At 36.8% G+C, this 16,768-nt stretch overlaps 1 protein-coding gene across 1 annotated transcript in view; it reads right to left on the bottom strand.

Annotated features, from left to right (window-relative positions):
- LOC127625654 (scm-like with four MBT domains protein 1) overlaps nt 1-16,768 on the bottom strand; it is a 41,598-nt gene that overhangs the window by 23,909 nt on the left and 921 nt on the right. The window contains exons 2-6 of the mRNA XM_052100963.1: nt 11,333-11,390; nt 10,919-11,013; nt 6,942-7,185; nt 3,133-3,221; nt 2,399-2,651 (exon numbers count right to left, since the gene is read on the bottom strand). Of these exons, the coding sequence (XP_051956923.1) occupies nt 2,399-2,651; nt 3,133-3,221; nt 6,942-7,185; nt 10,919-11,013; nt 11,333-11,357 (706 nt within the window). The 5' untranslated portion in view covers nt 11,358-11,390. The remainder of the gene's footprint in view (nt 1-2,398; nt 2,652-3,132; nt 3,222-6,941; nt 7,186-10,918; nt 11,014-11,332; nt 11,391-16,768) is intronic.

The following is a 16,768-nucleotide window of genomic DNA, read 5'->3' as shown; positions in this document are numbered from 1 at the left end:
CTCTGACTTCGGCCTGCACAGCGCCTCTAACATCGTCTGTTGCAAATCTCAGGTGCTTGTGCCTTGGGTCTAGGAATGATGCGATGTATGCAACCTTTTGTGCGTTGCTGACTTCTGCAGGACCGAGTCTCTTTTCCAGTGATACAGACACTGTGCTTTTGAATCCCTTGACTTTGGCGTTCTCCCCTGGGATTTCTTTGAGATGCTTGGACAGTAAATTTACGGACACCGGGTACACCATGGAGACGGACACTTCATATTCCCCACACAAGGCAGTAGTGGCACATTTTAGCGTGTGCAACACGGGTAAGACCTCCTCCATTACAATCCAACTATCATCTGTCAATTCTAGGGTGTGTGCATCTGATAGCTTAGTGACACTCCTGTCTGATAAGGCAGCACACACGGCCCATCGCTGCTCCAATATGCGCTGGAACATGTCATACACCGAATTCCACCTGGTCTTACAGGATTGCACTAACTTATGCTCAGGTAAATTCTGGAGTTGTTGCTTTTGCTTTAATGCCTGTGTTGCAACTGTGCTGTGGTGGAAATGGGAAACTAGGCGATTAGCAGCTCCAATTATGTGTTTTATGTTCGGTAGTTTGAAACCATCGTTTATTGCAAGTTGAAGTGTGTGTGCTGAAACAGGGCTGTGAGTCCCATTCAAGTTCATCGTTAGCGTTGGCCAAAACCATGTTTTTTGCGTTGTCATGCACGCAGGCTGTGACCTTTCCAGTTAGCCCCCGCTGGTCGCGAGCATTAGAAAGAACAAGTGCCAGATTTTCAGCCGTGTGTCGCTCTGGCATGGCTTTGGTCTGCAGAACGGCACTCTGCATCTCCCAGTTAAGCATATAATGGCAAGTGATCGTAACATATGATTCAGTTGTCAGTGCCGTCCACGAATCCGTGGTCAATGAAACTGTACGAGCACTCGCTAAACGGCGGCGCAGATCAGTTGCACTTTCACCATACATTTTTTCTACTCTGGTTGTGATTGTCTTTCTTGTTGGAATGGTGTATTCAGGCTCAATGAATTTCATTAACTCCGGAAACCTTCTCCTTCAACAACGCTGACAGGGAGCATATCCTTAGCTATCATCTTAGTAATTAGCATAGTGATCTGCTCACTGCGCCTAGCATCCAACTTACGTCTACCCAAGAAACTAGCCATTGACTGCTGCGTGCTGCCTGAGGATGATGAAGCTGCTGCCGGGTGCTTTGATCTCAGGTGGCTATGCATCGTTGTTGTAGAGTGGTGGTATGCCAGCTTTGCTTGGCATAATTTACACTCAACTTTATCATTGTTAATTTTTTTAAATGAGTCCCACACGGAGCTTCTTGGTTGTTGCATGGTTGGTCGCAGAGTTAACGGCAATGCTCTTCTTCTGTTTTTTGTTTACACTATGTACAAAACGTGTACCCTAGCTAGATCACGCAGTAGGGGGTTTCATTCATGTTAGCGACACCTTGTGTCCCTGACCTGAAAATACCCTGCTGCGCGATCTGTGATGGTAGGCGCGGAAAATATAATGATATTCGAAAAAGCTATTTTATGATCGAATTTCGCACGCAGTTCGACTATTCGACCATTCGAAGATCGCAACTCATCCCTAGTCCTGTGTATAAAAAATACAATAAAAAATGTTTTATATTTACACAAGCAATGCGCGAATACAAAAAAAGAATAGAATGAAAGCATTTAAGCTCACACAAAGTGAAGAAAAAGAAACCGCTAATGAAGTAGACTGACACAGTTAATGTACAGGACGACTATAAACACTCGCCATATAATAGTTATCATGTTTATATTGTATCTCATGTCATATTTTTGTTGAGGAAAACAAGCATATCCACATGCTCAGTAAACTATACTCATTTATGCACACCAGTTTAAATGATGGGATGTCCCTTACCTCAGATAGCGAAGTCTTTCTCGGATGCCAGTTTGTTGTTTACAGAAGCAATGCGGGGATTACGTTGCTACGGGGACGGTGCTTTCTAACGAGCGCACACATATGATTGTAAAGTGTACATCGCTTATCCAGTACATTTAAACATGAACCCAGCTTTCTTTAAACAGTAAGCCACATTCTCACAATAACCCGCTATTCTGGTGTCCATCTGAACATACTGACAGAACCGTTTGCTCAACAAATGTGATCAAATTGTGTCCACTCTCAACAGCGTCACCCAGTGCATTCTGTTATATCTGCCAGTTTTAGTTTGTGTGTTCAGGATTTAACGTGCATCTCACTGTATATATATGGCCAGCAAAGCAAAACTTAGTGAAATTTGAATAGTATTTTTACTATTCGTCTATTTTTACTATTCGTAAATAGTATTTTTACGTGCACATCCCTACTAATTATATACACAATCTTCATGAAACCCTCACCTGCTGGTGGTCTGAGAGTGCAGCAGTGCTCCTGTGCCCAGCCAGGCAGATGAAGCAAAGGGTCCAGGTAGAAGACCCATTTGATGGAATGGTTGTCTGGGAGCCCCTCTGTGCCAGCATAATGAAGTCGTAAGCGCCCCCCTACATTATCTTCTATGACTGCAGGCCAGACCACTCCAGCATCTTGACAGTCCACTAGCTCGACATTCATACCAGAACTTAACAGATCTATAGGGTTACAGCCTCGCTGGGCCTACATCCACGCAAGCAAAAGACACAAACATAAACACAAAAACAACACAAAATATCTTAATAATTACGTTTTGTTTTCAATGAAATTTCATTGTTGCATATGTCATTAAAGGGATAGTTCACCAAAAGTTTAAAATTCTGTCAAGATTTACTCACCCTCATGTTGTTTTAAACCTGTTTGGCTGTTTTTTTCTATGGAACATGAAAAGAGATGTCAAGCAGTATGTAACAGTTTCACTATTAACTTTCATTGCATTTTTTTCCCCATACAATGAAAGTGAATGGTGACTGAGGCTGTCATTCTGCCTAATATTTTCTTTTGTGTTCTATGCATAACAGAAAGTTAAACAGAGTTGGAATAACATGAGGGTGAGAATTTTAATTTAAAAGTGAACTATCCCTTTAATGACTATGTAAATGGAACATTTGTTTGTTGCTTATTTACAAGCCCAGAGGTTAAACAAATATAAGGGGTCTCTCACCCCTTCCAGTAGATTAGCAGGTACACTGCAGGACTCAGTCAGCGCTTTCTCCAGCAGAGCCTCCCAGTCCTGATGCTTCTCACGCACACCTAAGCAAAGATACAGGGCCGTAGTTTAAAGGTTAAAGGGGCCATATCATTTGAACAAAAGTTTGAGTGGCACATTTCAGCATGGATTTTATGGTCACAGGTTTACCAAACAATGCAGGCTTTGTAAAGTGGCAGTTATTGAAGGATGAGTTAGTGCAAACTGTATTGGAGCTGACAGCAAACTCGAGCCTGTTTAGTCCTGAATCTAGATTAGTGTTAAATCTCATTTTACACACCAAAATGCACCAAATACATAGATTTACATCTATGATCACTGGGGAATAATACAATTATATAAAAAAAATATATAACCCAATTAAAGTAGGAAATAGCTGATCATCTAATATACTGGTCATGTCAAAATATTAATGCCATTTTGCAATTATATCGGCTTGGTATTTTAGGGCATAAGTCCAGCTGTCAATAAGGATTGCTTGGCAGAATGAAAATGGCAGTCACCATCTGCACTCCTCTACGCCTGTACCATCTTCACTCTATTCCAAAGATTTCATTAAAACAAGATAAAAGAAGCTTTAAGTATTAAAATGGGTTCTCCAATAATTTGAGAAGAGAAAAGGCTGTGCCCATCACCAAGATGCAAGCTAAATAAAAGCCCTAACACAAACACCCCTCCCCCATTTCCTGAATATGCCACAAATCGACTGTGAACAACCACCTACAGGAATTAGCACTATGCTGCAAGCTACACGGCAGTTGAACAACCTAAAGAAATATGCAAATTTGGCACTGTACAGCTGATACATAGAATTAAGTGCATAACCTCTGTAAAGCCTAAATTCAAACCATCTTTACCTGGATGGCCAACGCAAATGAAACAATTAAATGAAATGAAACAATTAAGGGCTAATTATCAGAAATTAGCCTGCACAGTCTACAGCCCGGCGTTATATCTTTATTGCATCCTTTATTAAAGTTCAAATAATAAGGAAGCAGGTCATGTAAATAAGAACAACTCAGAAACTGGCATTTCTCTGTGCAGCCAGCGCCACTTCTCTGAGTCAAGTGAAGTGACCTGATCTAAGGGGGAGAGATTGAAACTGCATCCCGGCTGATACTCACTTTGGCACGGGGACGCTTGTCCCCCGTGTGCGCACTTGATGCAGCCAGATTATAACGTAATGGCTCGCAACATATTGTATCATAATATATCCGTCACTGTTTGTTTCTTCTTCTACGCAGCTATACTAAGAAGAGAGAGGTTTTGTGTGTGTGTGTGAGTTAAATATGGATCAAGGTGAACAAAATGGTGAGAGAAGGTATATTTAAATATATAAAACTCCTTCAAAACAACATACATTTACTTTGGGAGCTATACAGCAGAGCACTCTTTTATCTGAGAACGTTGAATATAATATAAAAAAATTATAATATTTTTAAATGTCTAAAAATCCTTAAAAAATATATACATTCACCTCAGAAGCAGCATATAAGTTATTTAGAATTGCTTTTAAAGAATAGATCTTGAATAGGAGTATATTTTTTTTCTTTACTGCATTCGTGGAAGTATAACCAAGAGACAAAAAACACTTATATTTAAGATACATTCTCTTCAAGCAAGTCTAAATATATTATATGTTGCTTGTTAAGTAAATGTATCATGTTTTAAGGATTTTTTGCATTTTGAATGGAAATCAAGACAAAAAACTTGATAATAAACAATATGATTTTTTGCAGTAAATATTTACTGAAATAAACTCGCTAAAAAGTATTTTCCCCCCTTTAATTCAATGATTATCATTTAGAGGTATTTTTAAAAGATGACTTGTCCTCTTTATTGTTAGTAAGCATGTTTAATACAACCTTTTAAATCGGGGCACAAGCTTAGTCGTTCGGTACCAAATGTCGATACCTAAGGGGTTAATCTCGTCAACGTCAGTGATAATAAGCATGTAGCATGCTAGATGTGCCCAAATCTTAAAGTGCCGGTGATTGGCTGTGTTTAGGCGTCAAGGAAAAACACTAGTATCAGAAAATGGTTTGAGTTCCAGGGCTGTGAAAGAATGTTATCACTAACATTGCTAACACTGTTCTACATTACAGAGAAATACTAAACCGTAATAATATCATTTTCACAAGCGCATGCACGAAGCGAGCCATACCGACACTGTGAAAAGCGGTAATGCTTCTGAATGTGTCTGGAAAAACCAGCAAGAGATTGGCTAAACATTTTATTAATTCATTGAGAGAAATGCACATTTGGGTTGAGCAAACAGACAATGATTTCAGGATCAGTGATGGTCAGAGTGATCGCCAATAGCTGATGCCTTTGACCATTAACATCTCCTTATGTATTCCATGGAAGAAGGCATACAATAAGCACCCATGCTGAAAAGTTTTGCTGAACTTTCCCTTTATACAGGGTTTCTGGAAGTTCGAAGGAATGAAATTTAAGACTTTTTAAGGCTGCATGGTATAAAGCTATAAAAAACACCTAGATCACATCTGATTTTCCACAACTCATGTTGTCTGGAGTTTTTTGTCCGAGTGTCCTTGAAAATATATTTTCAAATGTTTTGACAGTGGAATAATCCAAAAACACTTTGAACTGCAGTACGGCCCATTGAAGAGACTGTACGTGCATCCCTCACAGCCTCGTCAAAAATGTAATATAGCGCTGCTGTGAATAAGGTCTAGCATGTCCTGAAAAATATTTATATATTCTTCCTTGGCCTTTAACAGGTAGTTAAAAGGCAGTTCAATTAAAAATGAAATTTCTGTCATCACTGGTCACCCTCAAGTCTGTATGAATTTTTCTCTGCCATGGAACAAAAAAGGAGATGTTAAGCAAAACGTTTAGTCTCATTCAATGTCACTGCATCTTTTTTCAATCAATGAAAGTAAATGGTGACTGAAACTCCTTAATTTCTTCTTTTGATATCCACTGAAATACGAAAGTCATATAGGTTTGCAACAGCATGAAGGAAAGTGATGACCGTTTTTATTTTGTGTGAAATATCTCAAATATAATAAAAAAAGATAAAACATGTCATTTAATTATAAATGGCAGTTTAAAGTTGATAATATGTATTGGATATGTTAACAGATTAAATTATGAAAGAGAACTGTGCTGCATAATTCGTTTTGAATATAACTACATTGAATATCGTATATTGAAAACAGATTATATACTAAATACAGACCATATATTTTCATATCACATATATTATTAATTTAATAATATTTATATAATTATATTATTATTATTGTTTTATATATTACAACATTTAAAAAATTGACTGATTCAGATGGCAGAGAAAATACCTGTATATGTCAGATGAGCTCTTGAGATGGAGATGAGAGATGTAACTAGTGTAACTGCAGCCGAGTAGTTCTGTTAGCTTTACGATTCTTGTCAAAGATGGTGTAAAATAAGCTAGTGCCACGATCTGAAAGGTGTCAAAAGACCACTCCAACCTGCAACTTTAACAGCTTTGTTTATTACAAGCAGGAGCGATAGTGTTAGCGTATCGCTCGCTTACAGAGAAGCAGAATAACGGCATTTGCATTTCGGATTAACGGGTATATGAATGTTTCTACATGTGTAACATTGTAAGTTCAGTAAAAATGTGCTTCCTTGCCCACACTCACGCTAAACTCAAGAGTCAGCTGCTAAATGCTGGATGCACGAGAAGAGAGAGAGATGATGAGTTTGACTTTTAGAAAAAATTTCAGAAGTCATTCAGAAGACACTTGGCTCACCCTCAGGAGGTCTCATTGGTCGACCCTGTTGTTTGGTCCATCCAATCGGATGCAGGTCAGCGGTCATGATGTCACACCAAAAGTCAGCACGTCGGTCATCTTGGTAACCCTCATATCGCAGCAACAGCAACTGACCACAGGTAGTAATTATTGTGGCCACCCAGTATGCCGTTTCTGATTCTGTCCGCACACACACCTCCAGCTTCATACCGGGAGCCAGGCCAGTCTGTAGACCTTGATCCACCTGTAAAGGAAAATCATTGAGTGTGTTTACATGAGCAGTTATAATTGGAATACCTGTGGGGTTTTGCTGTGACGTACAGTCTTCATTTCTCGGTCCAAGTATGCATGACACAATGCGTAATCATAATTTGTACTATTTACAGGTATTTACATCAATTTGTTGAACACATGTTAAAAACCATACTGTCTCTTTAAGAAAGATGGCATTTCTATAAACAGTGTCTGTAGATGAGCGTATGTTAACAAGAGGTACTCGAATGGCTTTGTCATCTGTCCAATGCGTGATTAGAAATGTTTCTTTTTTGCTGTTTTTGATCAACAACTGACTGTAGAGAACACAAAGGGTATTAAAAGAGACATTATTCAATGACAAATAGGTCTTGTGGATCTCGTCTTTGGACACACATTACACGGAACATCTAATACTCTCAACACACAGTGAAAAGGCCTCGCTGCTGAATACTCCACCACTATAATACACAATCACTGGTAAGTGAAATCTAAACATTTACCAGCCAGTTTCCAATATACATTTTAGTCGCACAGCATGAAATTTGTTTGCTAATGTGAGCAACTTCCTCTCATTGTAGTAGAGGGATGCACATAGAGTAAAAGATCGATCTTGGGAGTTAAGTATCGAGATCGGTCAAACGAAGATGGTGATGCATCGGAAAATCTATATTTTTCCCACACCTAGTAGACGTTTTCTGGTTGACCTTCTACATCATAGTAGAGCATAGAAGAAGAACAAAAACTAGCTTGTCAACATCGAGACAAGCCATACGCATTTCTTACCTTCTTTTAGGGATGGGCATTTAGTTTAATTTTGTAGTCGAGTACTCCAACACAACAAAACGAGTAATCGATTACTTGAAATTTAGAAAGCAACTTAGAATGCAATTTCAACTTTCAACCTTTGAACCAGTTTTTCTTATGAAAAATTTAGCACTATGCAAAACAGATTCAAAAATGAAAGGGGAAAAAACAATATAAAAAAAAGAAATATACTTTCCTAGTCTTCTGAAACGATATGATCACTTTCAATAAAGACAATATTTTAGGGGTGAACTATTGAGTGTAACATCAAGATTTAGGCAAGAAAAGCCATTTCATTGTTCCCTACGGCAGGCAAAGGCACAAAGGAAAATTTAAATGCAATATTAAAGTAGTCTAGCGGTCGCTATATAGATTTCTATGGTGTTGATGTCTAAGTGTAATTAGCTAGCGAAGTGGATTTACAGGTTATGGAGTTGTCAAAAGTTATCATGAGTATTTTAAAGTGTTCAGGGGATGTCATAACAACTGGAAGTAGAGTGGGGAGATTTTAAAGCAAGAGTACTTCATTCATAAATCCACAAGATCCTACCTTCAAGCTATGGACGTACTGATGTGCCTCGGTGTTCATGAAACTCCAAGAGACAACACAAAGTCATAAAAATATCTCTGTACGACACCTCTAGCTAGCCATCTTTTTGTGTCATTCACCCATCATGTTGTTAAGGCGAGGCGATTTTTTGAGCACTAAACCGGGACGGGGGAAGGGTGCAACTATATCACTATCTAACTATTTTAATCACTCTAAAAAATGTTGGGTGAAAAATTTATTTTAAAAAGTTCAATTGTAATTTTCCTCAATGTTATGAACTTCAATGTGTAATAATACGTGCTGTCACTGTTGGAAATTTCTTGTCAACTACACATTTTAACACAAATGATTAAGTTGAAACCTCAAAATTAAGCAGAATTACACATATAACAATTTTATAATGCTAGTATTATGAAAAAGTGCAGTGTGTCATAGCTGTCTGTATGTGATCTGCCAAGTCCAATTTAACACCGCGGGTGTCGGAAAAAACAAACATTTAGATTGATAGAAAAACATCTCAAGCATTTTCACGTTGTAAAGATTTGGTGTAGACTCACACCATCAACTCTTGGTGAAAAATGCTTTCTGTGCTCCCACGCATAATCCATTTTGATCAACTCTTCTCGGTAGTTTCAATACAAACAGGAGGTTCGATGACAAAATTCGGAAGAGCGGAGCGTGGAAAAGGGGCAGGGCTGAATAAGATGAATAAAATTAAATCAATGACAAACAGAAAAGCAGCTGTTAATAAGGCACAAGTTATCATAAAATCAAAAACTACTTCATATTAGCTCCACATTCAACAACATTTGCCTCCGAGGCAATTAATAAATATTTCTGACACTTTTGGTGGCACTTGGCGCCCTGTCCAGGTTAATTTCTGACCCTGAAATTAAGTTCTAAATGGCCACTTATTGGTCTTACTGCAGATGTACACACCACTGAAGCATAATAAGTTAATAGTTGATAAGTGTTGATTTCATAATGTCACAAGGGGAGGGATGAAATGTTATCACGATTTGGTTCAATGTACGATATGAGGTTCATTAATTCGATGTAATCGCAATTTGATATAACAACGATTATATGAATAAGTATGACAGAAACAGGTCACAAACAAAAAAGTTGGCTACATTCAGTTTGATCAGGTACAGGAAAAGCAATATAAGTGAAAACATGCAAGGGATAGCTAGTTGTTTCTGCTCCAAGCCTGTTTGTTATCAATATTATAAATCGCGTTTTAGTTTTTTTTTTTTATTTAAAAATTCAACATTCTATCAATTCATATTAAGTCATGAAATTGCATATATAATAATATATACAATATACAAGTTTTTACATTGAGTTTACATTCATTTGTAAAACAAGCTCTAAAATTGTCTTTAAGGGTGGCGGCAGTTAAAGGAGCATCAAATATTTTGGCCCAGCGCACATTAACAAGAGATGAGTCACACGGTTTCTTTGAAACTTTCATGCTAGGAACCTTTGCGATGTGTCCTCCCAGAGTAATGTCAGTGATAAAGTGATAAGAAAAAGGAGCTCTTAACGCAATTTGTTGTACAAAACAAACTTAGATGGAACTTGAGAAAGAAATTAAATATTTTTCAGCCTTTGTAAAGCGCAATTTAACTACCACAGAAGCACATCAAGTCTTAACTATCATGAAAATGTAAATTAGACATTTTTGTCTACAAGCGTTCATCATGTGTATTTCAAAGCGGAGCTTGAGGCTGGTGCTGAACGCGTCTTCAGCCACAGTCTGGTGGCTGATTAATATCGTTGAGGATGAGATTTAATGCCCATTGCAATAAATATGCAACCCACTTACTGTTACTTGCTATTTTAGTGCATTTCTATCTTTATACTGTGGAAGGCTTTGTTTTGAAAATGTTAAAAAACATTATATTGTTACATAATAGTTTGTTTTCTTTCCTAAGAAAGAAAGAAATGCATTTTTAAGAATTAATTAAGAAATAATATTCTTAATTTTAAGAAAATAAGAATATTTAGAGTCAAATTTCAGCACTTTCAAATTCTAGGATTAATCGTGATTAACTGAAAAATGATGCGATTAATCGAGATACAATATTTTATTGATTGACAGCACTAATGGAAACAAATTACAAACAAATGTTCAGTTTTCTAGGTATTCCAGTCTTTACATTTCTGAAAAATAAATGTAAGCACTTTAAGCACTTCAAGGACTTGTGCGAACCCTGTAAATAGTCATCATTTATTTTAGTTTGTGATGTTTCAAAATTCTCTATATATTATCCCATCTTTAAATGTTACCAATATTGTAAATCCACAAAAAGAAAATTCAGATAGTGAACAACACTTTTATTGTGTGCTGGTGCCATTTACTCACGTGTTTAAATGCATGATGAGGAACAGAAAGTGCCCCGGTTTCCTCCAGGTAATCATCCCAGTTAAACTCTGACACATCCTGACCAGAGTCTGCATCTGAAACATTAAAACCAATAGCACATACATTAATGCTTTTACCAGACACAGCCTCATCACATAACAAACAATATCAACAGAGCATGAAAGTGAGGGCTGATAAATTGAAATATTACAGTGACCTTTGCTTGAGGTTTGAGGCTGTGAAAACAAAATTCCTCCATTCTGTGTCAAGACCAACCACAGTGCCCCTCTAATTTAAATATATGTGATATAGCCAAAAACTCTCAATAGTTTTCAGGGTCAGAGAGCAGACTATAATGTTGTCTTTCCAATTTATTTAGGAATGAAAAGCAAAGAAACAAAATGAATAACTTACCAGACTCCAGTGCCTCAAGGCTCATGTCTGAACCCCCCGGAGGACAACCCAACAGCTTCTACATGAATAATTAGGTAAAAAAACAAACAAAGAGATTGAAACAAAGAGAGATAATTTGTGAAATCTGAATTATGTTTATTATTAAAGGCTTTCTCTGGATTTTGTGTATTTGCCTCTTACAAAGCATGTGTGAATGAGTGAGTGAGTGAGTGAGTGAGTGAGTGTGTGTGTGTGTGTGTGTGTGTGACAAGACAAAAACATGAGAAGAATTGTACTAGCCATACTACACACAGCGTATTTCATTTAAGTTAGTGGGAGGAGGAATCTAGTGTGTTTGTAGCTTTGAAGATAAAACACACTTACATCACTCAGTTTTCTCCACAGCACTTTTGATAATCAAAACTGTACCACAACAACCAATAACAGCCTCAAAAAATGACAAAACTTGTGTAGATGCCATATTTCACTTATACCGCGGGTATAATAAAGCAAATATAATGTACATATATATATATATATGATTCTGACAATACTTTTTATTAAGCTAACGAACCACTCTAGAATTAAACTAAACCAGCATATTCAACTAGAAACAAAAATCAGGCAAACCATAAAAAGTTATTTTTAACTCAACACAGTAACTCTTAAAAAAAAAAAAAAAAAAAGATTGCAGAAAGAAAGAAAATGTCTAACAAAGTTGCATTAACCCTGTCTATTCATCAAAAGCTGTCAAGTTGTCTTTGTGAGGGTTGACGGCTCTATTAGAGAGTCAGACATTCTCCCTGACAGCCGTTTGAGGGCCACGACCCTCCAGCTCAGCTGGGATCAACTCTTTCAGTGCACCCCCCTCCACTCCAGCTCAGTACCAGGGCTCTGGGGTGCAGCCCAGGCCACGGGCACAATGTACTGGGGGTCACAGTGATCTCCAATAGGGACTCAAAAGAGAAGCCAGGGCTGTTTAGAAAAGCACATCCCTGTCCCTCAGATTACCAACTGAACTTTAAGGCATTATGTAAAGAATTTACCCTTACTAAAAAAATTACCATGGCAACCATAATTTATTTTGCTTCACTTACAATAAAACTTGATATTAGCCAGCTCTGTCATCAAAAACAATTAAAAATAATAATGATAAATTAAAAAACAATGATAAAGATTCTGAAAGCTTTTAACATGGTTTGAAGGAGATCTCATAAATTAAAGGAATATTCAGGGTTCAATATGTGTTAAGCTGAATCGAAAAATTACCATAAAAAATATTTCAACTTGTCCCTTGCTTATTTAAAAAAAAAAAAATCACTGTGAAAGTAAGGCACTTTTAATGGAAGTGAATGGTGCCAGTCAATAAACAACGCACATTGAATCAAAAGTAGACCAACAAGACGTAACAACTAGGGATGTGCACGAGTAGTTGAATATTCGTTCTGCAATAAATATTTGAATAGTAAAAATACTATTTGAATTTCACAAAGTTATGCTTTGCTGGCCATATATACAGTGTAGTGTTGACAAAAATACCGGTACTCCGGTACCAAGTCGGTACTGAAACAATTTTTTTTTTACAATACCAGAATTTCTGAAGGTACCGGAGTATCGGGTCTACCCGGTACCCATGCAGAGTCGGGAACTTTTGAACGCTCAAAACAAGCAAAAGATGGCGACAAGCAAAGTTGCTGCGGAGTCTCAACTGAATCTTGTCTAAAAGTGGAAAAAGCCAGGTTTGGAAATTCTTTGTATTTGAGGCTGATGAAAAGGGAAACATCATAGATCAGCAAAAACCTATTTGTAAACGCTGCTTTCGCTATTTTTTGGCGAAAGGAGGAAACACATCAAACTTAATAAAGCACCTGAAAGACAGACACTTGGATTAATTCAAGCAACCAAAGCAGGTGAGGTTAAAAGCATATTATCATTTGCATTAGGGCTGAAACGATTAGTCGACATTATCGGCAATGTCGAAAATAAAAAAATGACAAGAAAAATGTTCAATGTCGAATAGTGGTTTGATCTCATTTAACGTCAAATTAAATCATAGTAAACTAATGATGAGAGAGAGCAGCACTGCAGTTCACACCTGACGGAGGAGAAGAATTACACAGATCACAGTCCAGATGCACTCTAAACTTTCACAGCATTTTATGTAGATCCCAAAGTATTAGGGAATTATAAAAAATAAAAGTAAATTCAGAAGCATTCTTGTTGTGGAATAAGCGGAGCCGGAGCTCTTTAAAGGAAACATCCCGGTGTTACATCTTAAATGCAGTTATATTTAATGCGTTATAGCTTTATTAAAGTTCAAATAATACAGAAGCAGATCATGTTAATAACTTTAAACTCAGAAACTGGAATTTCTCTGCGTGGTCGGTGCCTCTTCAATGAGTTGCGCGAATGTCCCGATCTAAGGGGGAGAGATTGAAACTGCACCCGGCTGAGAGAGACTCTGCCTCGGGGATGCTCATCCCTCGAGCGCGGACACTTAATACAGCTAATTAGATTGCGATACTCGCGACTTATTTAATCATAATATATGTCACTGTGCATTTCTTATCGTGAAGAAAAATAGCAATATGCAGCTTTAGTAATAAGAGAGCACTTTGCACATTAGTTTGGAAATAGTTTTTTTATTCATTCTTTTGTATGCTTGTTTATTTAGTTTTTTTTTTAGTACTTGGTAAAAACTTAACTTTTTAAGTAAAAGTTGCAAAAGTTGAAGCAAATCTTATATAAGTGTTCAAAAATACTTTAAGCATACATTGTACAGTTTTGTTATAATTCAAAAATAATATATTTAAATTAAAGTGTTGCTCAATGGCATATTTCTGTTCTTAGTTCTGCTGCTAATGTTTTGTAGACTTTGTTAATAAAAGAGTGTTGTTTAGTAACCTGTTTTTGCTTTGGTACTGAAAATGGTATCGAGTACCGTGAAATTTCAATGTATTGGTACCGACTACTGAAATTTTGGTACCGTGACAACACTAATACAGTGAGATGCACGTTAAATCCTGAACACACAAACTAAAACTGGCAGATATAACAGAATGCACTGGGTGACGCTGTTGAGAGTGGACACAATTTGATCACATTTGTTGAGCAAACGGTTCTGTCAGTATGTTCAGATGGACACCAGAATAGCGGGTTATTGTGAGAATGTGGCTTACTGTTTAAAGAAAGCTGGGTTCATGTTTAAATGTACTGGATAAGCGATGTACACTTTACTCTCATATGTGTGCGCTCGTTAGAAAGCACCGTCCCCGTAGCAACGTAATCCCCACATCGCTTCTGTAAACAACAAACATGGCATCCGAGAAAGACTTCGCTATCTGAGGTAAGGGACATCCCATCATTTAAACTGGTGTGCATAAATGAGTATAGTTTACTGAGCATGTGGATATGCTTGTTTTCCTCAACAAAAATATGACATGAGATACAATATAAACATGATAACTATTATATGGCGAGTGTTTATAGTCGTCCTGTACATTAACTGTGTCAGTCTACTTCATTAGCGGTTTCTTTTTCTTCACTTTGGGTAAGCTTAAATTATTTCATTCTATTCTTTTTTATTGTTTTCACGCATTGCTTGTGTAAATATTTTAAAAAAACACAGGACATGATAGAAGCTTGTTTTGATTATAATTAGAAGCTTGTTTTTTTGAATGGTGATACAACCTTTATGACCGTTTTACAACGTCTCTTTCTCATTAATTACCTTCATTTAAATAATAGAATATTCAAATATTAGTTTTTTTTCGCTTAAATATTCAAATACCAAATTACTCATGAATATCCCTAGAGTTAATGTGATTATATTGTGATAAAATCGCTTATTAACCTCATTATTGTAAAGTTATATGCAAGTTTTGCAATTTTATATGCAATCGTGTAGAACAGAAAATTTGTCAAACTAAAATCATGTTAGCATGTATAATGTTTACATCTTGTGGCTATACTTTTTAGTTTTTATTGTTTATGGACTGGCCCCATTCACATCCATTGTACCCTTAATGTAACCCAAATTCTAAAGTTAAATGAGGGATGAGCTGAATATAATTTTGTGGTAATGAACATTATGCCACAAATGTTGCCAATTGAGCTTAACTTGTATTGAACCTGAATAGTCCTTAAATTTTACAGAAGTAACAAGAATTATGTTGGCTTTATTAAATGTAATAAAAATAAACTTGTATTTTGTATAGCACCTTTAAAAGTGGCTTCTCAAAGCGCTGTTTGTAGCTTAACTCCTCCTAGAGCTTTCAAGCTACATCCACCAAACTCGATATGGACCTTCAGACTGTTCTGACTTCATGTTTTATGTCTTTTCTAACTGATCGGACCTATTGCTTTCCTTTAGTGGGCAATCAAAAATGACAAAAATCTCAAACTTCTATTGACAGAATGTTCAAATGGGTCAAGAGTCTTCAAACCCCAATTGTCAAACAATTCAAAGTAAACAAACACACTCAGTGCCTTTAAGGGAATATTCCTGGGTTCAAAGTTAAGCTCAGTCAACAGCATTTGTGGCATAATGTTGATTACTGCAAAAAATAATTTTCTTTTCTTTGAAATAAGCAAAAATGTAGGTTACAGTGAGACACTTACAATGGCACATAAGTGAATGGGGCCCATTTTTGGAGGGTTTAAAGGCAGAAATGTGATGCTTATAATTTTATAAAAGCACTTACACAAACTGGTGTATTATTTGAGCTGTAAAGTTGTTTAAATCTTTGTTTTTACAGTCATTTTAGGGTTTACGATGTTATATTGGATATAACATTACACAGAAAAGGTTAGTAATTGATTTAATCACACTAAAATCATGTTAACATGGGTATTGTTTACGTCTTCTGGCTATACTTTTGAAATAGAGAGTATTTTAGTGTTTATGGATTGGGCCCTGTTCACTTTCATTGTAAGTACCTCATTATAACCTTCATTTGTGCCTTTTTTAAAGATAAGCAGGGATGTCTAGATATTTTTTTGTGGTAACCAACATTATGACACGAATGCTGTTTCCTTCAGTCTGCTTTAAGTAGCCCCTCTCTATCTATCTGTCTGTCTGTCTGTCTGTCTATTTATCATCTGTCTATCTGAAACTTTGCCAGGCTTTGTCAAGCCAACATCCAAGTTTCTCTTAACAAACTTTACCTCTCTAGTTATTATTTGTCATTTGGCAAATATGGCTACCATGTCGATTTTTGTAGCTGTACATCGATGACACACAACATTATTGAAGAAAAGAAGACCATGACAAATGACGCAGTGATCGCCATCACGTGGATCTACAGTCAGGACCACAAACCGACTGATCGACATTCATTAGCAATGCTTTATAGACATTCTAGCTAATTATTCGTAGTATATATTGGATACCCATGAGGCCAATATTCAGGTTAGACTGATGGACAATTTCAACGTCAAATCCACTGCAACTATTTT

This window comes from Xyrauchen texanus, chromosome 32, assembly GCF_025860055.1.
Source record: "Xyrauchen texanus isolate HMW12.3.18 chromosome 32, RBS_HiC_50CHRs, whole genome shotgun sequence".
Lineage (NCBI taxonomy): Eukaryota > Metazoa > Chordata > Actinopteri > Cypriniformes > Catostomidae > Xyrauchen > Xyrauchen texanus.
The sequence above is the reverse complement of the archived record's forward strand: the minus strand, read 5'-3'. Positions and strand labels throughout refer to the sequence as shown.